The 27,572-nt window shown below is 44.2% G+C and overlaps 2 protein-coding genes across 3 annotated transcripts; both read left to right on the top strand.

The window, feature by feature from the left end:
- The first annotated feature begins 36 nt into the window (after nucleotides 1-36).
- On the top strand, nucleotides 37-10,478 carry LOC146207993 (uncharacterized). 2 transcript variants are annotated; one of them, XM_084587201.1, is made up of 5 exons: nucleotides 37-153; nucleotides 1,801-1,952; nucleotides 4,089-4,156; nucleotides 7,657-7,740; nucleotides 10,285-10,478. In XM_084587201.1, the coding sequence occupies exons 1-5, from the start codon at nucleotides 61-63 to the stop codon at nucleotides 10,416-10,418; spliced, it is 531 nt and encodes a 176-aa protein (XP_084443327.1). In that variant the 5' UTR covers nucleotides 37-60; the 3' UTR covers nucleotides 10,419-10,478. The 2 variants fall into 2 exon arrangements, with proteins under 2 accessions (XP_084443327.1, XP_084443328.1); XM_084587202.1 differs by lacking the exon at nucleotides 7,657-7,740.
- A 5,223-nt stretch (nucleotides 10,479-15,701) lies between these two features.
- Nucleotides 15,702-27,006, top strand: LOC146207992 (uncharacterized). Its single transcript, XM_084587200.1, has 5 exons — nucleotides 15,702-15,842; nucleotides 18,819-18,886; nucleotides 22,169-22,252; nucleotides 25,848-25,988; nucleotides 26,623-27,006. Exons 1-5 carry the CDS (start codon nucleotides 15,821-15,823, stop codon nucleotides 26,701-26,703), a joined length of 396 nt encoding a protein of 131 aa, XP_084443326.1. The 5' UTR covers nucleotides 15,702-15,820; the 3' UTR covers nucleotides 26,704-27,006.
- The last annotated feature ends 566 nt before the right edge of the window (nucleotides 27,007-27,572 follow it).

Genomic DNA, 27,572 nt, shown 5'->3' with positions numbered 1-27,572 from the left:
GGTTTATTCAGAGAGACATTGCTAACAGAGCTTTGGTCCAGAATAGGCCGACAAAGCATCATGCTACGTTGCCTTGCTGCAGCAGCGTTAGGAATGTTGGCGCTTCCAAATGCGCTGGCTCATGAAGCGTCTCCCGTCCCGGACAGCTTTCTGGTAAGATTCAAAATCAACGTACCCTGGACAGCCGTGCCTTTAAGCCTTGGTTCTGATGTGGTCTGCTTTTCAAACTGTTGGTTGCTGTTGCATTGTGGAGTTTACTTTCTTAAGCCACTCAGGCTATGAGAAACTCCATAGCATAGGGTTCCGATAATTTCGATCACCCGAGGTTCTTTAATATGCGCTGACATCTCACAGCACATGGGCGCCTAGCTTTTCGCCTTCATCGAAAAGCAGCCGCCACGGCCGCTATTCGATCCCGCATCCATGGTCGCCGTAGTCGAGCGTCCTGTCCCCTGCACCACCACACTAGCACTTGTATCCTTGATTACCTACTCGCATCAGCTGCACTCATGAAGTTTGAAGTATGAAATGGCGTTGGCTGGTTGGATGGATCTTTAAAAGTTAACCCAGTTCTTATTTGAATTTATGCCCGCAGTATAAGAGGTTTACGAAACGCTTAACCAAATATCTGAAAAATTATCACGTCCTTTTTACTTTTTTTTGTGTCCTGTGAATATATATATTTAGTGCCAACGCTGTTTTATGGACGTTGCGGTTTCAGGGCTGTTGAGAAATAGAATTTACAACTGTCACTTGTAGTTTCACTTCGTGACCGCTGCACAAATTATTGTTTTCACTCCATTAGGCCTATAGGTAATAAAAAAGAAGCAGAGGAGCATACAATTTATTTGTCGAAAATATTTGACGTTGACAAAAGAAACTCCGCTCGAAAAAGGAAGAAAACTGGACAATTTGGCATGCTTAGGCAAAATGTGAAGCTGGTACGTCGTACGTAGGAGATCACTTCATTTTCGGTTCGTGCACAATTTCAAGCTTATGTAAGCGACATACGAAGTTCCGCGAAATCGGCTATTGGAACCTATAAAATTTTATCGCCGATTAACGCCCTGCAGTTGGTATAATCCGGCTGATGATGGCGATGATGAACGCATCTTGATAGAGCAATGAAACGCGCATGCGCTCTACATCTGCTCTATAGGAATCGAAGTTGACAAGACAGCGGAATGCGATTCGCAGCACGCCACAATGACCGTTGCATGCGAGGTGTTAGGATGCGGCGATATCACGTCTCTTTGTCTTTAGCTGCTTTCATTTTAAATAGCGCTCATTGCTTTCATAGCTAAGAGCAAGCGCGTTTCCAGATTCTTTGTAAATAATGGGCTTATCCAGCTGACTGTCATACATAAACGCGCGTAATAAATAATTTGTAAAACTTATTAAAGGCACAGTGGTCGACTGCGCAGGTACTAAAGGGTAATTATTCGCGGAACGAAGATCAGCTTGTGATCACAGGATATAATTTTAAACTTAATTTTGAGGTCAAGAAGGGCGCGAGATAAAATTAGAATCATGAAATGCGTAATGAGCAATTTAGTGGTCAGAGATTAAGAATGAAGAATTGTCGAAAGGAGTTAAGTTATCTATGCAGGCTAACTACAGGAGGTGGTTTTTCTATACCCAAACAACATTCGCTCATTAGATACGAATCTGGAAAACATGTAAGAAAAGAAAACATTAAAAACACTGCTGTTGTATCACTTGGTAAAAACTGGCTGCGAAATGCCTCCTGTAGCGTTCGCTCATGATGACGTTTCTTGCGTGGGTCTTGCTTCTGCGCAGGTCTTTGAATCTTTTCCAGATGTGGTCGGCATTTTCGACAGTGACAACGATACCATATTTGAATGCCTAACAGCCAAGAGAACATCGTTTGACAAGGAAGACAAGAAAGTCCAATATGTTTGGCACTTGAATGACCATAACGACAGTCCGCAGTAAGTAAACTGATCCTCTCAAACTCGATTCACAGATAGTAGCAATTTATAAAACACAGGGGGCCAACTTCACCTGCTTTCTGGCTTAACTACAGCAATTCTGCCAAAGATTTGGCGATGTGGAAAGTACAATATGCCCCTGCATCGACATATTACATGGATATAATACTAGAGAGGGAAATAAAAAAGGAAGGTGTCACATAAGCACTCCCTTGAAAATTATGACCGGACAGATATAATGGCTCCCATCTGAGCTCCCCATGCTCATGTGTTTTAGCGTACGTGAAAGCTGCTGCTTAATCATTTATAAATCCCTCAATTTGTGCCTTTATTATCTGGCACATACTCTTTAAGATCAGCGCAACTACTCATGTGAATGACTACAAAGCATATATATAACATGCCGCTAAGCCAACCGATAACGAACGTCTCTGCCCGGCCTAAGGGGATGATGTCTAACTCGGAACGTAGCGCTCCTGTTTGATTCGATTCCTCGCAGCTCCAAATTTAAGAAAATACCAAATTGGCAGCTTTTTCCCATGTGGTCACAGTCCCTTCTAACGTCACAAAGTTCGACAAAAATTAAGGTCAGTACCTCGCAATGGCAGCTGCCAGTTAACACCTGCCGTAGTAATCCTATGAATTTTAGCTCAGAGGGCGTACGTGGACAATGCCGACAAAAGGTTTGAGGGAGAACAGAGAGTGTAAAACTACCAGCTTAAAATTAACGTATGGGTTTGTATTACTGCTTTCTTCTGAATTTATTTTCCTGCATTCTGACGTTGCCAGTTTTGCAGAGTTTGGTCAACTTTTTCTGAGATGAGTGGATGCTTATTCCTGGCTAAATATTTTATTGTGGTTTACAACCTTCACCAGAACATTATGGCGTACGCTTTGGCTCCGTTTTCAGCTGTATTGCGCGATATATATTTCCTACAAATGTGGCTCCTCTTGGGGTCTTTCGCATACGTATCTGTATAGAGTTCCTTGTTTATTTACCAATTCCTTTATTCATGCTTCCAATATGTCACACATTCTTGTTAACATAGCCGCAGGCTACCATGTTATCCACCTACCAGTCGTAAGCTATTGCCAAACATAGATAGAAAGCCTCGATCGCTTTGAAGAAACCCTATGAACGTGTGTTTGTGACCTAAAGATCAGGTGAAGATTAATTCTTTCTCCCGTTTCTCACCCCAAATAAACAACATGGTTTGCCAGCAACTTCCAACTTCTTGGGACCATGTGATGTCCTTGAGGTACATAAACTTTTGAAGAATCAATGTTCTGTCCCGACAAAAGCAGAGCACTGATGTGGGTTGTGCTTGTTTCTTAGCTCAGTATTTAGTGGGAGACACAGAAGCACACCGCAAAAAATGTTCGTAGAACAAAATGAGCAATTCCTGAATGTCTTTAACATGAAGGGGAGTTTGCCTATCAGTCAATGAATTTTCAGTGAGTGTGCGGGGGGGAGGGGGGGGGGGGGGGCTTAAAAATTTGTATAGCTGAATACTTTATTTAGATGAATTTCATTCCGGTGGTATTCTACTGAACACGCCATATGAGTGTTAAGCCTTGCCCTCCTTGTGCTGCTTGTCCTTTATATTTTGATTTCTTTGAAGATGTTTCCTGCTGCTTTGTAAATAACTTTTGTAGGAAGAGCCCTATTTGTAATAAATGTGATGTTCAAACAAACAAAAAAAGCCTTGATTGCCAAGTGTATCGTGCCAACCTCGTGATTCCGAGAACCTTTATTTGATTCCGACACTACCCAATTACGCGAACTTGTTTTCTCGCTGTGTTACCTTCATTTATTTGCAGAATTATTGAAAAGCTTGGCTTCAATCCCAACAGCTTTTACCTTTTCTTGAATTGGTGCTGTCCTTTTCAAAAATTTATTTATGCTCCCTGGATTGATGGGGAAAGGAAGCTGAAAAGAGCATTCATGCTGTAACACGGTGTAGATTAAATCGCTCCATGAGATGTTGCATTGAGTACTATCGCATTGTTTTTCAATCAGATAGCAGTTTGTAGCCCCTTACAGAATACACAGATAATATTTTAAGAGTCACATGAGAGGCAAATTGCTAAATTTCTAGGGCAACTGGTACTTACGGGATTTCTCACTCTTTACAGGAACATGCTCACATTCGACGCCGAAGCGGGACCTTCCCCCGACACATACCTGTACATCGAAGAGTCAGGTAACGGCTTATTTCTTGTCAGTAATTTTATTCGGCACAGGGAATGTCGTGGGTTTTCTAAAATGCTGCAGCACAAGAGGCACACGTAGCCCGCTCCTGGATAGACTTTTTTTAAGATCCTCACAGAGTATGTTCCTTGTAAAGATTACGCCTATTTTTTCTCCTGAAATAACATTCCGTTTGGAAAGAGTCTGTACTATAAAATTGCGTCTCATTTCATTAATGACCCGTTAGTGTCTATTGAACTGGACATTAAGCGCTATCACCTAGTAATATGGCGCCATTGCAGAATGCGCTTAGTTTATTGAAAGGAATGTGGATGCGACGCGAATTTTGGTTCTATCATTTGCAGCACATAACCGCCGGCTCACTGAATCACAGGAGAGATACCCTCTGCATAAAGTCAACTTTGTCTGACATTTTTGCCATACAACTGGAAAATTGCAGACAGAGGGAAGGCAAAATCTGAACAGTAACGAAGGAAGATGCTGTTAATTAGGGAGGTTTGCAGAGCACGAATTCCTGCTTTTATTCGTTTGTTAGTCTGTGAAATGTTGACGCATGCTTTCTTTAGACAACTGTCTCTGCTTTAATTTGCCACCTTGAGACGGAAATAGTTCAATGTTTTGTTCGAGATTTTTATTTACCTGAACATAGGGGGGGAGGGGAGGGGGGGGGGGCAAGTTAAATGGCAAATAGTATGAGAAAATGCAAACAAGAGGTATAACCTTCAACTGCTGCAAAAGGAACATCACTTTGGGAAAGGTAATGAGGCTCTGGAAGTGGTAAGTCTGGGAATGGTTTACGTAGGTAGGTGGTGACTGGGACCAGGACTAGGACCATAATCACGAGTAAAAAGAAAAGTATTCTTTTTTGGGGGCACGCATTTCAGGAATACATTCAGCTCATAAATAACAGTTTTCCTGTATCCCTCAATAATATATTACGTAAATAGTGCACCTTATATGTATTTATGTACTTGTCAGGTACTGTTACGACCGTGCATCCGCATTTGCGCGCTCTATTGTTCGCCTGTGGGCATGGAAAAGTATTGTGAATATGTGGTGATGGTCCAATGGCTCTAAGTGAGCCTGTTTCCAGGAATCCTGTTTTGTAAGCCTGTTTTGCTTTGTGGACAACCTGCAAATGCCAAATTGACCCTGTCAAGAGAACGTCTGGAAAAACACAAAGAAACGTCCCCCTGCGGGAAATAGCAGGAAGTGCTTTCTTTTGTTCACCCTTCCAGTCGAGAAGGGCTATCGTCCAGTGAGGAATGTCTACTTTTCAAAGGAGACGACAGAGTGACATGTCCGCTGACGTGCAGGACAAGAAAGGAGCATGACGCATACAGCCATTAAGTGATTTCCCAGGAATGCAGGAAAGATTTGCAATTGTCGAAAACGGACAATGCTGGGAGCGGATGCGGCGCCACGTGCACTCGGGTTTCTGAGAAGTAAAACCACTTGTCAGAACCAGCCTGTGGTTTCTTTGCTGAAGAATAGAAATGTACCTCCTCTCCTCGCCGTTCCCAAGCTTTTCCCGCCAACAAGTGATCACGCCCAACGAATGAATGCCGGACCAGTCAGTGCTTCAGACCATCAGTGCAGTGATGTGTTCGATTGGATGCCGATACCTGAGGGGCGTGCCCTGGATTTGGTTGGTCAGCATCTTCAGAGAGGGGCTGGACATAGGGGGTTTTAAGGACGCTGCAGAGCACTAAATGTCGCTCTGAGCCCTGGGTAAACGGCTCATCCAGTCGCTTCTCGCTATGAACTCTTAACGCTCGCCATTTTGCTGATGTACCCTTCTTTTTCGTGTAAATATTGTAAATAAGTTTTCTCAAAGTGCCATTAAACCTGCTTGTACATATTTCACCAACTTCGAAGATTCAATCCTACTTCAACCCCGAGTCTCTGCACGCTACCAAGTGAAGGCCGGGTCGACATAGCCCCAGCGTCACGACAGTACATAGGTACTGCACTTTCTGTTGGTGCAGGCATGTTGTTGATCATGAAGGCTTCATCCGAACGGACTTAAAAAGCATTTAAAAGGTAGGACTAAGAGGAAAGAACCATATGTTGAACGTTGAAATGTACTAAATGATTAATAGTACAAGATATGCTTAACATTTCATGTCATTTTCCTGAGAAACAAGGCTTTACATTTGTTCATCGAATATTGATGCCACATTTAAATTGCCCTTAAGGACAATGACAAATTATATTAGTAAACTATATTGGAATTTCAGCATGATTGCAGGCACTAATGATTTGGCCTAAACAGGACTGGTCGCAACGGGGAGGTGGAGAGGATAAGTGTCAGTAATTGTAAAACAAGCTTTTGGGCAAGTTTGTCACTTAGCTTCCAAAGAACTACAGCGCAAAAAGCGAACGTAATTGCAGCGATTGCCCGTGTCGTGTGGGCTTTTCCTTACTTTGTGGCTGTCTTTTTTCACGCTGCAGTTATGTGGAAGTGTCAGTAGAGTAGCTTTATTCGTGATGATAAATGGGAACAACGTATTTTCACTCAGTGAGCGAGGTCAGATTAACCTTAGCAAAAAAACAACCGGCAGTCGTAGAAAGATTTATATTTTTGGGCAATCCTCCTACTTTGTTATTTTAGTAAGCATCGGGGCTGTAATCAACACTTCAACTAAGTTGTTTGAGCCTGCTTGCGGTTACTCAAGGCAAATTATGTCTAGTTGGCTTATTTGGGCAGTAGCCTCGCAAAGTGGCGCACCACTGCTACTGCCGGACTGTACTTCTAACTAGCAGCTTTCTATCATACATCGCATTTCGAAAACAAAACCGCTTCACTACTGCTGAATATCTCACTATTATATTATGCATAACATGCCGATGACGCCAACAGTACCAATGAAACCGACAGCTAAGCTCCGCTGTACTGTTCAGACAGTAAACTACTCTGAACTCGAGGTGCACTTCTCATCACACCAAAGCAGTGGTTGTGAGACCTCTTACGAAATATGTTAGGAACTATTCTTATTTCGGACACGTCATCTTGTCTTTTTTTTGCCGTCATGAACACTGGTATCTGGAGATGTGCACTCCTGGGATGGAGAAATAGCGATCATTCCTTACAGTAGTAGATTTTCTGACTGCCTAGTTGATAAGTTCTGTAAGCTCTTTTTCCCGCAAGATGTCGTCTTCTTGTAAAAGGCATCATAAAGTTTGTGAGTGATTGCCGTTTAGGTTTCATCAACGAAAACAATGTTATTTAGTTCTTTACATGCGTATTGTCGCCTATAATATACAGTGTGGTGCAATAGGTACTGAAGAAACCGAGAGCCAAAAGTGCGTTTCTTGAGTGCCTTATCCGTTTACTCGAAGGATGAGAGATATTACGAAATATTACGCGGAAAGGAAATGCCGATGTTTTCGTCGCTACATTTGCAATCTACAGAAAATAACATGACTTATGGTTATCCAATTTGAGATCTCGTTTCACAGGCACACTATGTGCGTTCGATTTTTATGCAGGTGCGGCACGGCCTCAAGTAGGGAAGGTTTACTACACAGACTACGAGAACTGTGCCATAACTGATATGTTCTATCAAGGACGCCGTGAGTAAACATGCTAAATATCTCACGAATTAGCAGTATGCGCGTGAAATGTGATATATTTTGCTTATGCAATGGCGCTTTGAAGAAGTTGCGGGCTTTAATATTTTCTCTAATAACAGTAAGCTTATGTATATGGAGATTGAAATGGTCGGTGAAATCTACAATCGCTCAGCGGATATAGTAATTTGGTCTTGCTGAATGTCATGAGTAGTAAGTTAGTTTTGCGCATAACTCAATTAGCAAAAGCCGCCAGTCAGCTGTAGCCTCTCCGGAGTGTCACGAATGCTTAGTATTGATATAACCGTAACGGCATACGAAAGGAAGGTCAACACAAACTAGCGCCGAACTAAGGACTAATTTTCAATCGCAACGGTCACTTAAGTACAAGTTGATTGCCTGGCTCTCTTATCCAATCTTTCAATCTGTAAAACGTTGTTTTAAGCTGAATATTAACTGTTAGAAAGTTATCGATTATTTGCAACACTTTACATTGAACACAGCGACAAGAATTTTGCTCTCCGCTGCACGTTGCCGTTGTGAGTAATAAAAACTACCGGAATAACAGAAGCGGTCCGTTAATGCCAATGTCTGTCATGTAAGCTTTAGTTGAAACGGTTCAGCCATGAATAATGTGGCAAATTATTGCTTTTAAATAATTTTGCGCGCGTGCAGTGAGCACTAAAGACCCGTAAAAAAACTGATGGAGTATATTAGACGCAAACAGAAAAAAAATGGTTAAATGAATGTATTGATTGTTACGATGAAACCAAGTGATAATGGAAATAACTGAGTTAGAAAGAGATTGTCTTTAACCAAAAAACACGACACATGTAGGAAAATAGAGGAGGAATGCTGGCCAATGTAGTGTTTCCCCTATAAACTGCGCAAGACTCCAGCTGCTTTGAAACTGAATACAAGAAGTGACATATCCACGGAAAGTCGCAGGTCGCGTAGGAATTGCGCAATGAATGGGTGGCAGAGTAAAATGCACGCCGCAATCTTGCAGCCATTGTTACGTGGGCCGAACAGACAGATTGCAAAACAAATTCCCCTTGGAATACAATAACTGATTCGAAGACTCCACACTGATGCCCCTGATATGATATTGGAAACCTGCTAAAGCATGCCTAATTTGCGCGTTATACTTGTATTGTTCACGAAGGAAAGTCAGCCTGAGCAACTAATCATTGAGGTTTAAGGTATGTTCGATATGGTGAACCAGGGAGATTCGTGAACCAAGGTTCAATAGCTTTGTATAAGCGAAAGGCTCCCGATACAAGGTGCTCCTTTGTATCTGAATTGTAAATCTAGGTGTTACCCCCAGTTTTTGTAGGGTACAATTAGCCATGTGCATGTCCCGTGATGGAATGCGTGTTTTAACGCTACAGGCCCATGGCGCGAAATGTCTGGCGTTGTTATCGAGTTGTGTCGTGAACACTCACCGCTAAAGGTAAGCAGTGCTCCGCAGATACTGAAGCGGTGCTTTGGGCGACCACATGCCCATCAGATGCGAAGATCTATTGGAACAATGTCACCAATGTTCTTGCGGCAGGACCTCTCTCAGCTCTGTTATATCAGGCGCGCCATTTGTTCGTGCGGCATATCAACATTCCGACGGTACCATTCTTCAGATCTCCGATCTCAGATCTTTGAATGAAAACGTTTCGCTTTCCACTTAGGATACATCAGCTAGTCAATATGGATGGCAGTGTGCGATAATGATTAGAACTGATGCCCTGTGTACCTTCAACTGCATGTCTTAGACAACTCACCAAACCATGTGAGGTAGCGCAGCAGAAGTTGACAGAAGCTTGGAGAGGGCTCCATTAGCGGAGGAGGATTGCAGAGGGCGCCAGCAGAGAAGCTGAAAAAGCACAAATGGCATCGGCGTGGTGGAGAGCACCTTAGGAGTAAGCATGAGCAAGGAAATAAAGCATAGGAGGAAGCATAAGAGGAAGCACGATGCGTGGCTGCATAATGGGTGCGCAAGCTTTCGCAAACACGAACAGCTACTCATCTCGAACCTTGCAAGGGAGAAGCGCAGTCCTGCAGTGTGTGATCAGTGGGGATCTGTCCAATAAACCCTACAGTGGAGCCAGCTCTAAAGGAGTCCGCCTTATTGCTCTTAAGGGGTCCTAAGTGCCTAAAGATTTTTTTAGCAAGCAGAGCTTTAGAAGGAGCAAGTAGATTATAAGGAGTCGCCCTGGTTATAGGACTTTGTTTTCTACTTTCCTTGAATTGGTGAAAAAATTGCGCCTACCATGCAAACCACAAGAAAGAAGACGATACACAGGCGCTTGTAAAAAAATGGCGCGAGTTTTTCACTAATTCAAGTATGCACTCCATTAGAGGTGAAAATTTTACTTCCCTGCCTATAAATACGTGCGATGCCTAGAATGGCACAGACTGCATGTTGAGAAAATATATCTGTTAGCTGGTAAAGTCAAGATGCGAGCCCAATACTTATTCAAAACTTCTTGAGGGCGACTTAATACGAGGGTTCAAGGCATCTTCGTTGCTCTCATTTTTTTCTTTATTTTTCAGAATGCATTCTTTGGGCCCAAGTTGGGAAAGAAGATTCTCTGCCGGAAAAATGCCTTAAAAAATTCACGCAGCATTGTGGCCACGGGACAGTGACATATAACAAAGATGTCTGCAAGAACAAGAAAGTTAAATAGGAATTTGATATATTTCTGGAATTGTATGCACCATTTATTAAACTTCCACTTTTCTCTCTATTTCAGTGCATATGTCGTAATAACATTCACATTGTTTCACATTCCTATTCAGTTTAGAAGCTACGAAAATTCTATCTGCGCGTGCTTGGAAGGCGTACTGCAGCTATCATCTTCTGGAGCCAGACCATGATGGCATGCTACAGACACCTTCTAGAAATGAAGCCATTAGAGAAGAGTATATGGCGAAAAGCGGATACTGTTGGTGCGAATCGTATACGCGTAGAGGACTGGCGCGGTCGGGAGGGGATGCAGTGGCACAGTTCGCGATGACGTCTCAGTCAAGGTGGCCAGGTTTAAGATGATCGGCGGATATAGTGTCCTCCTGGTTGTTGATGCGCTGTAGAAAGTACTTAGGAGTGCGGCTCAACACCTAGAGGGGACCATCGTATGACCGCCGTAAGGGTGGGCGGGATAACACGGGCCGGTAACGGGCGAATATGCCATGGGCGTTGTCACGAATACCGAGAAAGTCCAACTCTGCAACATTGAACTCGCTTTTCTGTCCATTGATCACAAGACCAAATCAGCTGGACTTTCTGGAGCTTGCGGGCTTCTGTCGTATGGCTGAAGACGAGAATATCTCAAGATAGGCAAAGCAGTACGTCAAACCTCGTAGGACTTTATCAACAAAGCGCTGTAACATCTGGGCGGCATTGCGAAGACCGAAAGCCATCTTCAGATATTCAAACATTTCAAAGGGGGTAATAATGGCGGTCTTTGGGATATCCGACGGCTCCATAGGAATCCGGGGTTATGCCTTCACGAGATCGAAGTTGCTGAAGATCGTGCAACCATGCAGCGCCGATTTAAAATCTTGAATGTGGGAATTTGGGGAGCGGTCAGGGACTGTGGCCTTGTTGTTTGTTTCCCGCCCTCTCATTTGGAGAACAATCTATTCACGCGCTAAAACTAACTATTTCTGCGACCTCTATTGAAAACTCCCATTCTGTTTCCTGTTATACCTGAAACATATGATGCACCTCATGACAGCCAGATTACCTTTATCGTTCTTTCATATCTTGTCATAGGTGACCTCATCGCAACAGTTCCCTGCGATTTGATTGCACTCAGATGACTCCACCTTTTAGCTACATCTTCCTCGTAAGAGCCGTGTACCCCACGCATCATTTTCTTCCTCCTGTTAAGGAATATAACCTTCCGTCTTCCTCCCCCTACTGGTGCCGTGCAATCCCGAATTGTCGGTAATTATATCTAGCTGACGCAAGATAGAAGGTGGTACGTATCAACCATTTGAAACATGTGGATACTTCACTTGTCATCCTATTTACATAAGCCTTGTAACAACCGCATATGCCTGCGATTTCCTCTAACTCCACTGATAATTTCACTTCACTTTTATGTTTCTGTCGGTTAATTTTGTCAGTCTCAGATTGCATGGAGGCTCCACGAAGGAAGGCGGCGATTTCATACTCACCCAATGCGTCACATGCCAACCCGACACAGTGGGCTTTTCTCCGCAGCCGATAATTAGCCGGTCGCAGAAAATTTGGTTGAATCATATAGGACTACGGTGCCAATTACTCCACCAGTATGGCCAAATTATGTTAATTACAGATGGTGCGTCGTCGAATCAGACCACTGGGCTCAGGTCGTACTGTTGGCAAGGATTTGAACTGCTTCGGTATTCAAAGCTTTTTTTCTTGCGGAGGACTCTAGACGCATACCCTATGTACACCTCTCTGTCATCGCTGCATCCATCTATGCGAATTTAATAATGCACAGGGAGGCTTAGAAGGCACGTTTTGAATTATGTGAATCGTTTTGGAATGCCCAGACAATGGGATATATACGCAATGCCGATCAGACAAAGCTCCGAACTTGTAGCTGCATTTTACCGCGCTGATATATGTATTTGATTGGAATTTCGCTCCTGTTTCTTTTCTATTCCGTTCGATACAAAATTTCTATGTTTATTTAAAATAATGGATGAATCCTCTACAGCTCAATGCATGGACTGAATATATAAGCCCATAAGAATGTTGAGATAATAGCGAATAGGCACCGGCGTCAGCGTCTTCGTTTACAACATGTGCAGAGTATCCCGAGGTCCAGGCCATTGTCCACTCAGTGTCTTTCGCTTCACTACCTTGAAGTGTTCGTCTTCCGTGTCTACAAACACTCTCTCCGGCAATGTTTGACATGCAATCTGGGAGTCGGTAATTCCACATCACAGCTTTCGGGCAACCGTTGGGAAAGCAAATGATGCCTCCTTGACCTAAGCGATTCCTTGGCCGTAAATTGTGGTACCATTAAAAAACTTCAATTCTGGTTTAGGGCATGCTAAAGCCATTATTGTGTTGACCCGACCCACTGCTTCTACGCAGATTGGCTGTTCAATCAAGCGTCATGGCCTCTTGACCATCAACGTCTGAGCTTTACTTCCTTCTTTATGAAAATCCGTGTCCATATTTCTTGAAATGGATGCACCTCAACCATTTCTGTGCGCAGCTCGTCCACGCCCTCCATTTTCTTTGATGCCGAATGCAGACAAACCGAAGCCTGTTTGGGACGTCCATTGCAGTCGTGCTTTATCGCAGCAGTAAGCTGGCTAACTGGGAATCCATGTTTCGTAGGTTTTAGGGCACAAAATACCAGTTTGTTTTCGAACGTGCATCTGAAAAATGCTCGACGGAATTCAATTTTGTTTTCATTCTTTTGCAACCATCACGTGGTCACTGTAGACGGAACGTGAGGTCAGCTACATATGCGAGGGCAGGAGTGTCATGCACGTGGCTGGAATGGAAAAAAAAAACATCGCCGTTAGATTACGTCCATGTTCATATTACGAGTGTCACAGCCAGCTCGCCAGAAAAATTTCGCTGGATCAACGAAGAGCCCTATACAGTTCGTGTCAATCACGCACGCAGCTTCAGGGCGGTGAGTGGGACATTCGTATTTTCACGTGAAAGCAACGCAAGTGCCGTAGCAAGAGAGAGAACTAAACTGCGTAAGGTTAGAAACATGCAACCATCTGAGGCAACCATGCAGCGCAGTTACTTCCTGCTCCTTTTTGTATTTGGCCTCCAGATGTCGCTTCGAATGGCTCAAGACACCGACGAAGTACCTGACAGCTTTGAGGTAATTTGTTTGGCATAGGAGTGCTAAAATTGAACACCCTTTCATAATGAGGATGCGCAGCCATACAACCTATTGACAATCTCAAATGATGTGAGTTGACGAAGGATCCCTACTTCTCAAATACTAGTTCCATGAAACGTTGCGTGCGTCATTCTCAACGCCTCTTATTTCGAAAAAATCTTTTGAGCACTGATATGATCACAGCCGCTGTCGTAAGTGCGCTTATAAATGCAGTTAGGTTTTTTTATTGAAGCATTTTCTGCACCGAAAAAAAAAAAAAGCAAGGATTCTATTAAACTACACACTAAATGATGGCAGTTTGGCACCTTCAGGTTAGCACCTTCAGCCTGTGACGGCACTGCTACTCTTCCAAAATGTTATGCGAACCAGAAGTGTTCCCTTTCCTTCTTCAATGAACTGTAAACCATTTTCTCTTAAGCAGAGAAAATGAGTCACACAATCTTCGACCTGAGCTTTTATTTCCACTAAATTGCTTGTAGTCGCCGCAACATATTTTCGAAGACTCTAAGATAAAATTGTGTTTACAACTTGCAATGAGCGTTGAACTGTGTAAACACGCTTTGCATGAGTAAAACATTGGAAATATAAATGCGACTAAACATAGTTAAATTTCAGAATGCACTAGTTTGGAGCAGGTTATTTTGAGAGACGGCAGATGTAGTTGATATTGGCGCTCCCTTTTCCTGCACTTTGTTTCATGTCGCTTAAAATAGGAATAGATTCAAGCTACGCTTTTAAAGGTAATACTGGACAGCGGTAATGGCTTCCTTTTCGCGGCTCCCCTTGTGGCTCCTCTTTCAAGTACCCGTACTTTGCTACTAATATTTTGATTCGAACCTGTGTTACCGAATACATACTAAATAAATAAAGTAGTAAACAACCCGATTTGTGAAATATCCCTAACGTAGGTATAACTTACCTTCATGGCCTAGAGGCAGCGCGTCTAACTCGGGATCCCATGGCTCAGGACCACGAGTTGGCGCGATGGCAGTCAAAGAAAAGCTGACATTCGCAAGCATCAGCGTTGGATGCAAACTGTTGTGCTTATTGAGCGTTCGAAAAGAGGCCCGCTACTCGTCCGCATTAACGTCATCTGTCTCACAGAAGGTGCCTGGGTCACGGGGGTGGACCATGAAAACAGGGGGTACGAAGAAGTGATGGTGCCCCTAAAGATTCCAATGGTAGCGACGGGGCGGCATCTGCAGAGATCCAGCTTGTGGCACGGGATCGAATGATGCCACCTCCATCAAAATATGTTACGGGAAAGATTCACTAAATATAGCATTCGGCTAAGCTATAGAGTACGTGTTTACTCATATCCCCATACCGTGTACGTCGTCGTCGTCAGTCAGTCAGCGACATTTTCTCGCCCTCTGCCGCACGACCAGCGCGCACACCCGGGTGGCAGTGTAACTCCAGCATAAGCCTCACAAGCAATTTGAAGGTGCCAGGTCGCCACCTTTTGTGAGGTTCGAAAGTTGCAGAAATGATTTAAGGCGAAAGCCTTCAATGGCTCATATTTGCAGCCCTGTCCGTCCGACCGCGAGAAGTGTCACACTTCTTGGCCTGATTCCGAGGGATTGTGACGTCATCATCTGGTGACGTCATTGGCCATAATGCCTGGAATCGAAAACACTCATCATAATTCTCATGTCTACCGTGAGGGAGATATTTAAAAAATAAATGAATAAATCCTGTCTCAACCGTGAATCGAACCTCTATCCCTTGGATCCCTAGCCGAAGCTTTTACTAACAGCGGCACGCCCGGGATCATGAAACGGCTCATATCATCGGCTTTTACAGGGGGAAATTGCCGATGCCACCGGATGGCATAGCCGACGCCAAATATTTTTTCCTGGGAGGTTTGTAAGGCTATCGCATTAAAGCTATTTCCTTGCCAGATATGTCCACCTATTATGAAGGTGGATAGAGAGGCGTGCTAGCCGCCATACACTATGGCAGTCATGAAAATTTACAAAGCTGCGTCTCTTACTCAAGTCCTGTATTCCCTTGTTATGTGCGTTCTGCTTTTGACGTAAAACTTTATATTTACTTTACAGTCTCTTCATGTTTCCACTTTTTTGAACTGCAGATCTTCAACAACTTTCCTATCGCCGTTGCCATTTCCGACGTTAACAACGATACAATTTTCGAATGCCTGACAGCTATCAGAATTTCTCTAAACATGGACCAAAAGACGGGCGAGTATATTTAGATTTTCAATGCTCCCGACATCAATCGCAGGTAAGTCTTTTATATTGGAGTAATTGTTCGTACGGTCGTTGTTCTTAGCTATATTCGAGGTGTTCATCATCATCATCATCATCAGCAGCAGCAGCATCATCAGCCTGACTATACCTACAAAAGGGTGAAGGCCTCTCCCATATTTCTCCAAGTAACCCGGTTCTGTGCTTGCTGAATCCACTTTACCCATGCAAACTTCTTAACCTGATCAGCCCACCTAGTTTTCTGCCGCCCCTGCTACGCCTTCCTTCCCTTGGAATCCAGTTTGTTACCCTAAGCGACCATCGGTTATCCTCTCTTCGTACTACATGGCCTGTCCATGCCATAGAGAATGGTTATATAACCATTAATTCATTGGGAATATAACGTGGTAGAAACTAGAGATTACCGCATGTCTATGGTGGGACACGAATCTATCGCATCCGGTTATTCGAACAAATAACGGTTGGCGGTTGATTTGTCTGCCATTACTTTTGGATGTTTTTATATGCCGCGAGTGGCGTGTGCTTGCTAGCGTTCACAAGCGTATGTCCGATCAAAACGCTCTGGGTTTAACACCCTTTAATTCCAGAATTGCTAACTCGAATGTGATAAGTGTTTTATTGCGTAATCAATACTACGCCAGGTTTCAGCCCGTCGCGTAAACCCGGCTGGTAGCCACGTTTGACCTTTAGAGCGACCGCAGACCCTCTTCAAGCTGTCGGGTAAACTCGGTCTGTAGCCGCGCCGCGCCGCAGAAGAAGAAAAGCTACATCTGCTTTGCTTACGCAACCTACCGGGTTTAACTAAAGCTAAACCCCAGCTAATTTTTTTAAAGTGTCGGCTTTCTTGATGTATAAGTCGTGGGAACACTATTCTTTCACCGCCATTCACTGATGAATTGTGCTTCGTTCAAGATCAAGAATCAGGCCTTAGATATAAACGTAAATACGAAGCCCCTTTTATTGTGCTACCTTGAGCATGGCGCTGGAAGTAAATGAACAGTGGTACTAACCATAACCGATGAAACAAAAAACGTTATCTTGACATAACCGTTGTACGAGGACTACTTGCTGTAGCATTACGTTGATAAAACTCTTTCGCAGACTGATAACATAAGGACTATAAGGTCCGTGCTCTCATCGGTCTCAGCGGTGGTTGGATTTTCTTTGCGAGTTTTTGTGCCGGACCTTCATGCATGTGTTCAAGTATATGTGTACATGTGTTTTTGAGAGTATTTCTCAGCACGGTGTCATAGCGTTGATTTGCTTGTCGCGTTCTGCTTTTTTTAAGGGAGCGTGTGGCTCTTAGAAGGAGAGCATTAGTTCTAAAATGCGAGCTCTTCCTTCCGACTCCCTCTGAGTTTACTTTCCCTTTGCTACTGGAGACGGGAGAAGCTCTTTTTCTGCCCTGACTCGGACCCTCATTAGCACGGTCTCCTGATGTCCCGTCGCCCGAGTGGGAGTGGCGGCCAGATGCCATAAAACTTGCGAGAGGTGCCAGGCTTTCGTCGCACTGCATACGTGTAGCGGGATTCTGGTGCGCTTTGCGAAGGTTTTTTAGTGAAGTTGCAGTGATTCTGATTTTATTTTGACTTGTAGAAAGGGGCATGCTCTCGGCTCATCTCAGGAGCGCGGAACTGCTCCCGAGGCTCTTTTGCTGGCCGAGCGTTGGGAGCAGCGGTTGCTTTAGAGCTGGTGCAAGAGGTTCCAGCTCAACTGCGGGGACGCGGAGTCCCTTCTCTGCTTTAGCGGTCGCCGCGGCCGATCCTGGCCAGTTGCCATTAGTCTCTGGTTGGTGCTCTCTTGGGGAAGCAAATCTGGCTTAACCCTTCTATCACCTTCCTGTATATAGTTTGTATAAAGTTCTCCGGTTGATTAAGCTGCTCCACCAAGTGTCATTTGTCTCTAACAGACCCACCACCGGGACGCTCACCTCATTTTAACTAGGACCATGACGCACAGGAAATTATTCGTTCTGTGTTTTGTCTCATGTATGTTTTTGTATGATGTACGACCAGAAAAAACGCTTGTGTTGCCCAAATAGCGATATTTATAGACCGGAGATCACTCTGACAGCAGCGGAAACAACAGGTAAAAAAAAAATCGATCTGTCTTACCGCGAGAATAGCGTAATAATATATTAAGGTACGAAAAACCCGTAGCGCATTTTGACATTGGGCGCTTTCAAAGCATGACCCATCTTGCTCCATCCATCCCCATGACCACTCTCGGCGTCCTAGAACATGATTTACTTGGTGCCGCAGAAGATTTTGTTTTTCATGCTGGTAAGAGCGCACAGCACTCCTAGGTTGGGTTGTCCATGGACGAGCGCATCATTCTACCGACCTGCTCATTCTGCTGTCTTAGCGACCAATGGGGCTAAGTTTTGAGCCTTCTGGTTAACGTGTCTGCTGGCTGCTCAAGTCTGGTGTTCGCATCATACAGCCCTTGCTTGTACTAGACACGTTCTGATTTATTACTCAGGCATGGCTGCTGAGGTAGAGTAGTAAAGAGTTTGCAAGGTGACAGTGACAGTTTTTCGGCTACTATCCAGAATTAGACCCAGAATTAGTCCCTGTGTAGCGTTCAGGACCTAGAAAAAAATAGAATTTAAAGATGACTGCAACAAAAATTACTCTGAAGTAAGCGCTGAACACCATTAAAACTCCACGCCCGAAATGTCTATCAAAAACACATTGCGTTCAGTAACCCTCTGGCGTTTAATAGTCGTTATAGACGGTTATTTGCAATTCTTTGCACCATTGTTTTGGGCCACGCCCAGGAAAAAGATTTTAAGGACAAATATTTGCATAAGTTGGCTATGGATAATTTACGACAAGAATTCACCGAAAAGGAGTGACTGACAAGTGTGACGAAAACAGGATGTGTCTCCACCGTAATTGACTTTGTACTTCTTTTTGTCCAATATTTTATTTCGGCTTATCGTTCATTATACTAAAGAATTATTTGCACTTCAACTCTTTACTTTCTACAGGAAGACAGTCGACTTTTATATCAAAGGTGGAAGCAGCCCAGACACATTTTTGTACATGGAAGGCTCGAGTAAGAACATCAATATTTCTCATCTTACTAGAGATCCTTGGTTTTTAAAAGGATTCAAGCGTATTACTGGAAAACGCTTCAAGCGGTAGTATTTTACGTGTTTTACAATACTGCCGCCGTTCATTATTAATCTTTGCTTGAAGCCACTTTGTTGAGTGTTCTATAAAACAGTAATAATTATGGGATTGCTCTTGTGAGAAGGAGCACACCTACCTTTCCTTTATTGCCCATGTAAATAAAATATCGAAACAAAACTCTTCCACTCAGAAGATTTGCTCTTAAATTATGGGCCTGTGCTTCAGTTTATGGCGCTTAGTGCCATCTCGCAAGGCAGGGACGGAACGTTCTTCGGTTCCTTATAAGTATCTTGACGTTTCGTGTCGCATGTTCAGGCCAAGCGCCGATTACTACTCATGCAAGCGGGATCACGCATTTCATTCACATTTATTTTAGGTTAAACTCAGACGTTTATAATATTTCTGGCGATACAAATTTATAATTTGCTTGAAGTACTTCAGTTCACTACGCTCTATATACAAAACCTAGGCTAGTGCTGGCGGAATTAGATGCAGCGTTATGGAAGCCAGTTATTTGCCCATTTCATTCTATTAGAGCGCAGCCCTTGGGCGCCCGTTACTGCGTCTCGCGTCATCGTCGCAGTCGCCGTTCTCCCTCGTGAACAGCTCCGCAGTCGTAGCAGCGCGCTCCCCCCCCCCCCCCCCCCCCCACTGCCCTCTCCTCCTTCCTCCGCGGCGATCGCGCGTGTTCTTCGAATGCTGCGCCGCTGCGTGTGCAGTTCCACTCCCCCCCTTCCCCCTCCCCTCTTCGTTCGTGGCGGCGACGGCGTCTTGCGTTATGATTGCACAACGAACTATAGTTACGCTGCATTTGCTATTGTGGCTATAGCTTCTCTTTTCATGAGGGCAAAATGTAAGACCAGTCCGAAAATTGACTATTTCGTTTTGCACTGGATAGTTCCTTTCATTGAAGGAAAGAGGAAAAACATGCATGATAAAATTTTTTTCTTGTAAGCAGCTTTGACCTTCGGTACTAAACTTCCCTGCTACCTTATAAACCTTATGCAAAGATTGGCGCCCCCTTGCGCTGACCGCGCGCTTTTGCGCCATATTCGGGGATTCTGGATACTGCTTTATATGGGCAGAACGGGATTAACGGCGCACAAGTTGGTGTTTATCGCCATCTAAAGTACGCACACATGGTGCTCTGTATACCTTAATTTACGCAATGAGGAACTAGGGATATCCAGGGAATAAAGTCAGGGTACCGGCTTCCTACGGTTACTTTATTAATGCGCAGTATTAGTTGGCTCATGCGCGATATGTATCAATTGTGTGCACCGAATGCGTGTACAGAATGTGTCCGCAGTGGCTGTGCAGCTTATGACGAATATAATACGCACAAGTCTTTCAACTTTGGATAGCTTATGTTGAATGTAATTGGTGTTTGCTAATTTAATGCCTCAATTACCTACTGTAATTCATTTGACTGTGATTAAGTTAGACTTCAAGCCACATATAGTTATATACATAATCGCTGGATAAGGTACGCAAGTACATTTGCGCTAAACTAACTGTAGGTCATATATAAGTTCGGTCAATTTGTTATTTGACTAAATTGACATTAATGCTACTGGATCAGATCATATATTGTTATAATAGGTTATGTAGAGTAGAACTGACCTAAACAAATTGTATTGTTTATTTCAAAGCCGTAAATAATCATTAAATCCTAAACTTAAGCTTTATGCTATGTCATCACTTTATATACCGTTGGATATCTTATATAGAGTGTGACTCCACAAGAGCGATAGTATGTCTTAGATTATAATCGTTAATTAGTCAAACGCGAATAACAATTCATGCGAATAAATTTAGGCGACAATGTGAAGCTATATATTGTTGACAAGGTCTCGAACAGTGGAATACAATTTTAGCCGCTAAACGACGCCAAAACTATGCAAAACTGATAAAACGAAGCGTTAACTGAGCTAATGCTTATCTAATTCCGTTAAAGAACACCCAACCATATGTGCAAAGAAACTGAAAAGTATAACGTAATCGTACGTATTAGCAGCTCGTAAGGAGACCTAAGTTTCACGGTAGATATTTCTCGCTGGAAACACACTGCGAGGCAAGCGAGAAGGCACTTTGACATATTCGCTTCTTTTCTAAGGGTAATTATTGAATCGGACAAGTTATATCGTAGATAATAGGAGCAAACATGAGCGGTTTCCTTATCTTGTAATTTGCCAAGACGCACTCTTGTCTGCTAGCAGTTAGGGCACACTGCATGAGCCAACAAGTAGTTTCTCACGCAGGACTAGCTTTGAGCCCTAGCTACGCTCGGCATTACTTGGCATTACTTGCTCGTTTTTTATACATAACTTTGTTTGCTTTTATACAAATCTTATACATTCTGCCGTTCACAAAGTATCGCTGGTGAACGGATTCGCAAGCAAAACTTCAGCTAGGCCCAGTGTCAGTATGTAGCGCTCGTTAGGGTTCGTAAATCGGCCAGTTACCGCTATTAATTGGATGTTCGGTTTTTGTGTGTTTTGCGATGATGGAATCCTCCAAGTAGCATTGTCCAAGCGATGGCATACACCCGCTATGTAGATCACAGCTGTGCAGTCGAGGTGAGACTTTCACTATGCCTAGCATCATGATCGCGCGGCACCAAAGTGAGAGCAGCAGTAGATATTATCGTGCAATTTTTCCGATGATTCTAAGGTAGACCAGGCTAAGAAACGCACAGTAGAGGAGGGCTACGAATTAATTTTGATAACCTGGTGTCTTTGACTCACACTGAAATGTAAATACACGGGTTCGGGCGCTTTTACTTCCATCTCAAAAATGGCCGCTGTGACCGGGATTTCTCGTGTATACTTTGGCTCACAGCGCAGCGTCTTTGGAGAGCGTTCAACACTTTAGCAATAGGTAATTTCGCCAAGGTACATCCATAATCGAGTATGCGATCACGATATGAAGTCGTCCGTATAGTGTGGGTGCGGAGAGTTTATTTTTACATCAACGATATCATCGTCGAAGCAAAACGAAAACCAACGAACAGAGTCCTACGATAGAAGCATAGAGCGAGTCTTCCAGGATCCCCGAGCCTAGAAATCCGCTGATACCTTGCGCAGCAGCCAATCTCGTGACCGCGTTCCTCTAACATGGCGCCGCTGGCTAGTTTCGGTTTCCTTCTGGGAGATAGCAGCACGTTTGCATAAGGTCTGCATTCACAATATTTATTTGCTTACAGACGAGGCCCCAGCAGACGTTGGAACATTTCTCTACACGGACTATGAAAACTGTGCGGTTCTCGAGTCGCCTTTCCTTGGAGGCCGTGAGTATATATAGCGCACAAGAAGGGAACCATATAGCGCATCTACAAGTGCTCTACTAATGTGATCTGTGAGAAGTTTGACATTTATCACGGAATACAAAGTTTTATGTAGAACCAAAGTTCGTTTCGCGAAATAACGACTATGCATTTCTAAACTTTTACAGACAGATAACGACCGAAAAATGCATTTATATAAGCTGCTGTTAAGCGCACTATACTTGAGGCATTCAAGAGGGCGAAATAGATTTCACAAGGCATGAGGAATCCCTGAAATGCTTACTAGTTCTCCTTTTTCTGTTTTTGAGCGAGTAATGGGCTGTGGCGTAATGCAGAAACGTGAAGGGCGAGATTGAAGTAGTCGTCATCAAGATAAGTACAATTCGTATTGAGGAAATAGCGTGCTGGTAGAACGGCGAAATATGCAACTGCTCAACTATCCTGTACATTCCAGCGGAGAGGATGACACCTTTAAAGTAAGATATGTATTTAACACAGAAACATGAATTACATTCATGGCAGTACATATAAACACACACACACACACACACACACACACACACACACACACACACACACACACACACACACACACACACACACACACACACACACACACACACACACACACACACACACACACACACACACACACACACACACACACACACACGCACGCACGCACGCACGCACGCACGCACGCACACACACACACACACACACACACACACACACACACACACACACACACACACACACACACACACACACACACACACACACACACACACACACACATATATATATATATATAATATATTGTTACGGGGATGTCCTTAATGTAACGGCACTGCGATGGGCTGAACTCGACGCTAAGACTTCAGTAGCCGTGCAGTATTCACTCTGTCAGCGTCGTCCGCTTTCTCAACGCTTCGTCGTGCCCGCGTTGCTCGGTCCTCGTCTCTGTCAGTGAGCACATCACTTTGGTCCCGCGTTTCCCGGTAACACTACCCCCTCGGCAAAAGGCAACGTCCCGGTGCGTCTTAGGCGTGCGGTGTGGAGGGGGAGTAATATGGCTTGAGGCGGGCGACATGTACGATTTTGGAAGTGGGTGTAGCAGTCGGTGACTTTGGGTGGAGCGGTGGAATCTCATAGGCCACGTCGGTCACTGGGCGTAGTAAACGGTAAGGACCTGTGTAGTGGGGCAGAAGTTTTTGACACAACCCGACACGATGGCACGGAAGCCAGAGCAACACCAGGGATCCGGGAGGATAGTGCACATTGCGGTGGTGAGCGTCGTAGCGGCGTTTTCGAGCTTCTTGAGAGATGGTGAGATTGTGACGAGCAATCTGGCGAACAGCGTCGGCTCGGGCGATGGTGTCGCGGGCATAGGTTATGACGGGGCCAGCGGCGGGAAGCAAAGTGTCGAAGGGCAGTAAGGGGTCTCTTCCAAAGAGAAGATAGAATGGAAAGTACCCAGCAGTGTCATGACGCGAAGAGTTATATGCAAAAGTGACAAATGGCAGACTAATATCCCAGTCGCGATGACTGTCGGATACGTACATTGCGAGCATGTCGGTGAGTGTGAGGTTAAGACGCGCCGTAAGGCCGTTCGTCTGAGGGTGATACGCAGTGGTGAACTTGTGCCGAACGGAGCAAGAACGAAGTATTTTCTCAACACCTCGGAGAAGGAAACAGCGGCCACGGTCGGTAAGTAGTTGACGGGAGCACCATGGTGAAGTATGACGTCGTACAAAAGCAAGTCAGCAACGTCTGTGGCGCAGCTGGTTGGAATGGCGCGAGTGATCACGTACCGCGTGGCATAATCGGTGGCCACAGCGATTCATTTATTTCCTGACAAGGACTCGGGGAAGGGCCCTAGGAGGTCAAGGCCAACACGAGAAAACGGCTCAGTGGGGATAGCAATCGGCTGCAGGTGTCCAGATGGTAGCACAGGGGGTTTCTTCCGGCGTTGATAGAGGTCGAAAGCGGCTACATAACGTTGGACAGAGCGGTAGAGTCCAGGCCAGAAGAAACGCTGGCGCACACAGTCGTATGTGCGTGAGAGTCCAAGATGACCAGCTGTAGTGATGTCGTGCATTTGTTCGAAAACGGCAGAGCGTAGGTGTTGGCGAACGACCAGCAACTGCTCAGCGCCATCAGGTCGCATGTTGCGGCGGTATAGCGTATTCTCATGAAGGAAGAACAGGGCGAGGGAAGAGTCACGGCTGTGTGTGCGGAGGCGGTCGATAAGAGAACTGAGGGTTAGATCCGAGCGCTGTTCGTCGGCTATGTGGGAAACGTCCGATATGGAGAAGACACAGGGGTCCGACTCATAGTCAGTAGAGGAAGGGGGATCGACGGGATAACGGGGCAGACAGTCTGCATCCTAGTGGAGCCGACGGTATTTGTATACCACGGAAAAGGTATACTCCTGCAAGCGCAGTGCCCAGCGGCCGAGGCGGCCAGCAGGATCCTTGAGGGAAGAGAGGCAACATAAGGCGTGGTGATCGGTAATTACAGTGAAGGGTCGGCCAAACAAGTAGGGTCTGAATTTTCCAACGGCCCAGGAAGATATATCTGCCTTATGTCAGTATTGTTTTTCATGTGGTCAACAGTTAGCCGCTTCTGCATAGTGAAACACAGTTTCAAAAATGCAAAGATCTGACACTGTCAAAAAGACACTGATACTGGAACGAAAATAAAAACACCAAAAGCCCACAAAAAGGCCCCTGCGACTGAGCGTGATCGAATTTTTCACAATCTCAAAAAAGTGGCAATCAGACAATCCGTGACTTGTCCTTTTCTCGGCTCTCAAAAAATTGGGAAAGCTATGCCCATGCATCTCTAATGTCAAGAAACAAGGATGTAAAAAAAATCATGAAACGCAGTTTGTGAAGAGTTCCCTTGGAGCGGTATACTCTATTCCCACGTCATGTGGAAATTTTTATGTCGGCCAAACTAGCCATTGCGTCGATGACCGATTGGCAGCACATGGCCGAAATCTAGAGAACCTTGATGACAAATGCGCGCATTTAGTTGTGCACGCAAGTCACTGCAAAGGAGGCTTGGCAGTGTTTGACTGGACAATTATTGTCGGCAAAAGTTTAGACAGAATGGCGGTGGTTAGTTTAGCAGCCTTCCACATAAGGAAGCTTGTCAGTGAGCGCGTCAGCACCCAGTCCGTTCCTTTATGACAGTTTGACTGTTTGGAAAAGGCTATCCATCGATCACATGTAAAAAAATTACAATTTAAATTTAAATTCTTGCCTGCGCGTGCGTCACACTACGTCGGTTCTGTCACAAATCTGTATTATTTTTTCCCATATTTTATCATGATCTTTTTGCCTGATGAAAGGTGTCACCTTCCGGCAGTACAGCAATTGGTAGTGAGCGCTTGTGTTGTGTGCCGTCATCCCGTAGGCCTTTGTTTCCTATTTAGCGCTATAACTTTTTTAGTCAGGTTAAGAAAAATGAACACTAAACAGCTCTTAACTGGTTTGAAGGGGCTATTGGGCTGACCGTATGTTTAAAGCGCTAGATAGCATTACTGGGACAACCTGTGTTTATATATAACACCGCATTTTTTTTCTCACAGTGTGCATTCTCTGGTCACAAGAAGACAAAACGAATTCACTACCGCAGAAGTGTCTTACCGAGTTCTCTGATCACTGTGGGTTTGGAGTCCCAGTCTACGGCGAGGAACTTTGCACAGGCGAAGAATTTATTTATTTTTGATGTAGGTGGCTATACCTTCTCATGCTCAACAGCATATATGTAAACTTTGATTAAAAAAGCTAAATCTTCGACCTAGTGCAGGTGCCCGGTTTCAGATATATGTATTCATATTATTCAGAAATTATATGCAATGTAACAGTACACAGATATTGTGTAAAAAAAGGCGAACAAGCTTGCGAGTTTCTATGATAATAATCTTTGAGTGTCACCCTCATTAGCCTTCGATTCAAAATGTTCTAGTTTCAAACATGTATTTAATCCACTTTCAGCGAACACAACTAGAAATTTCTACGCGGCGTAACAATATTACTTAGTATGCAAGGCAAATTTCCGCAAATGCAAGGCCCAGAAACCATATTAGTTGCTTTCGCCAAACGTGGAATACGTCTTGGTGCCCTGTCATTAGCCGCAGTGAAGTTGTATTTTCCTAAGACGCGTTTCCTCTATAGACGTTGATCGCATTATTGCCGTCACCTTGTCTCGACTATTGTCACCGCATCCCCGGCCTACATCAGCACAAACAACGTCGAACAAAAAAAAAATATTTCACAAGGGAAACCAGATCGTGTGCTACAATGTCTGAACTCATGTACCTTCATTTGTAACCCGCCTATGGGTCATTTGCTCTGTTTCAGATTGACAGGGAGAAAGGCTCGCCTTTATTCAACAGCAGCATATATAACAAAGTGCCAATAGTCCCTGCCCTTTATATATGAAGGCAGCCATCGCCACAGAAGGCAGAGAGCTCTGAAAATTTTGGATTTCGATGTTGTTTTAGTTTTTCATTTTTTTCGTATTACAGATGGTACAATATATCCTACCGTGCCAAGAATTCTTTGTGTACTGTAGTAATGTAGTCCACACTGCAAACCACTAAATGTTGGGAAAAGGGAAACAAAACGCCAAGCCAGACAGTACTGTGCATTGTGTTGCAACGGCGCTTGTAACGCCTGCTGCTACGCATGTTGCTCCTTGTTAATGCTACAACGCCTTTAATTGTTAGGTAGCAATTACAGTTGGCATCCATAAAGTACCTGCCTTAGGCTAGAAATTTCTATGACTATGACAGCAATGAAATCTGAGGAAAATGAGCAGTGTCTTTATAGTAGTCATAAGAAGGAAATCAACAGCCACAGATATACGGAAAAGCAATGATATGTTTTATTAGTGTGTAGAATTAAATAAAACTAAAAGGAAACAAACAGCCGCAGATACATGGGAAAGCGTATGTGTTTTTATTATTGTGAAGAATTGAATAAATATTGAGATAATTGATTAGAATATTTAATAACAACTGCATGACGTCGCTTGAATCCCAATCCACGACCTCCGAATTTCACGTCTTGTTCTCTACTCTCAGCTACTTTGACGGCTGTTTAATCTTCCACGTTCTTGGGTAATTATATCGTGTGTAGCCTATTCATGAATGGGTTTACCAGTGCCACCCTCCTTCGCACCGGCGGACGGGGAACGTGCTGTGTGACAGCGAGTGTCACTTAGAAGGGGAATAGCAGGAGCTGTGGAGAACCCTCTCACACCACCTCTTACGTTTAGAACGCAAGATTTAAAGCACTCGTAAAGACAA

This window comes from Amblyomma maculatum, chromosome 1, assembly GCF_055883805.1.
Source record: "Amblyomma maculatum isolate TAMU_Amacu chromosome 1, ASM5588380v1, whole genome shotgun sequence".
Lineage (NCBI taxonomy): Eukaryota > Metazoa > Arthropoda > Arachnida > Ixodida > Ixodidae > Amblyomma > Amblyomma maculatum.
This window is presented reverse-complemented; position numbering and strand designations above follow the sequence as displayed.

Excerpts from the sequence above, each read along its gene's own strand:
- LOC146207993 (XM_084587201.1), top strand. The coding sequence starts at position 61 with ATGCTACGTTGCCTTGCTGCAGCAGCGTTAGGAATGTTGGCGCTTCCA. Across the intron at positions 1,953-4,088 it reads GACCATAACGACAGTCCGCA|GAACATGCTCACATTCGACG; the intron begins GTAAGTAAACTG and ends CACTCTTTACAG. Across the intron at positions 4,157-7,656 it reads CCTGTACATCGAAGAGTCAG|GTGCGGCACGGCCTCAAGTA; the intron begins GTAACGGCTTAT and ends ATTTTTATGCAG.
- LOC146207992 (XM_084587200.1), top strand. The coding sequence starts at position 15,821 with ATGCTCCCGACATCAATCGCAG. Across the intron at positions 22,253-25,847 it reads GTCGCCTTTCCTTGGAGGCC|TGTGCATTCTCTGGTCACAA; the intron begins GTGAGTATATAT and ends TTTTTCTCACAG. Across the intron at positions 25,989-26,622 it reads AGAATTTATTTATTTTTGAT|ATTGACAGGGAGAAAGGCTC; the intron begins GTAGGTGGCTAT and ends GCTCTGTTTCAG.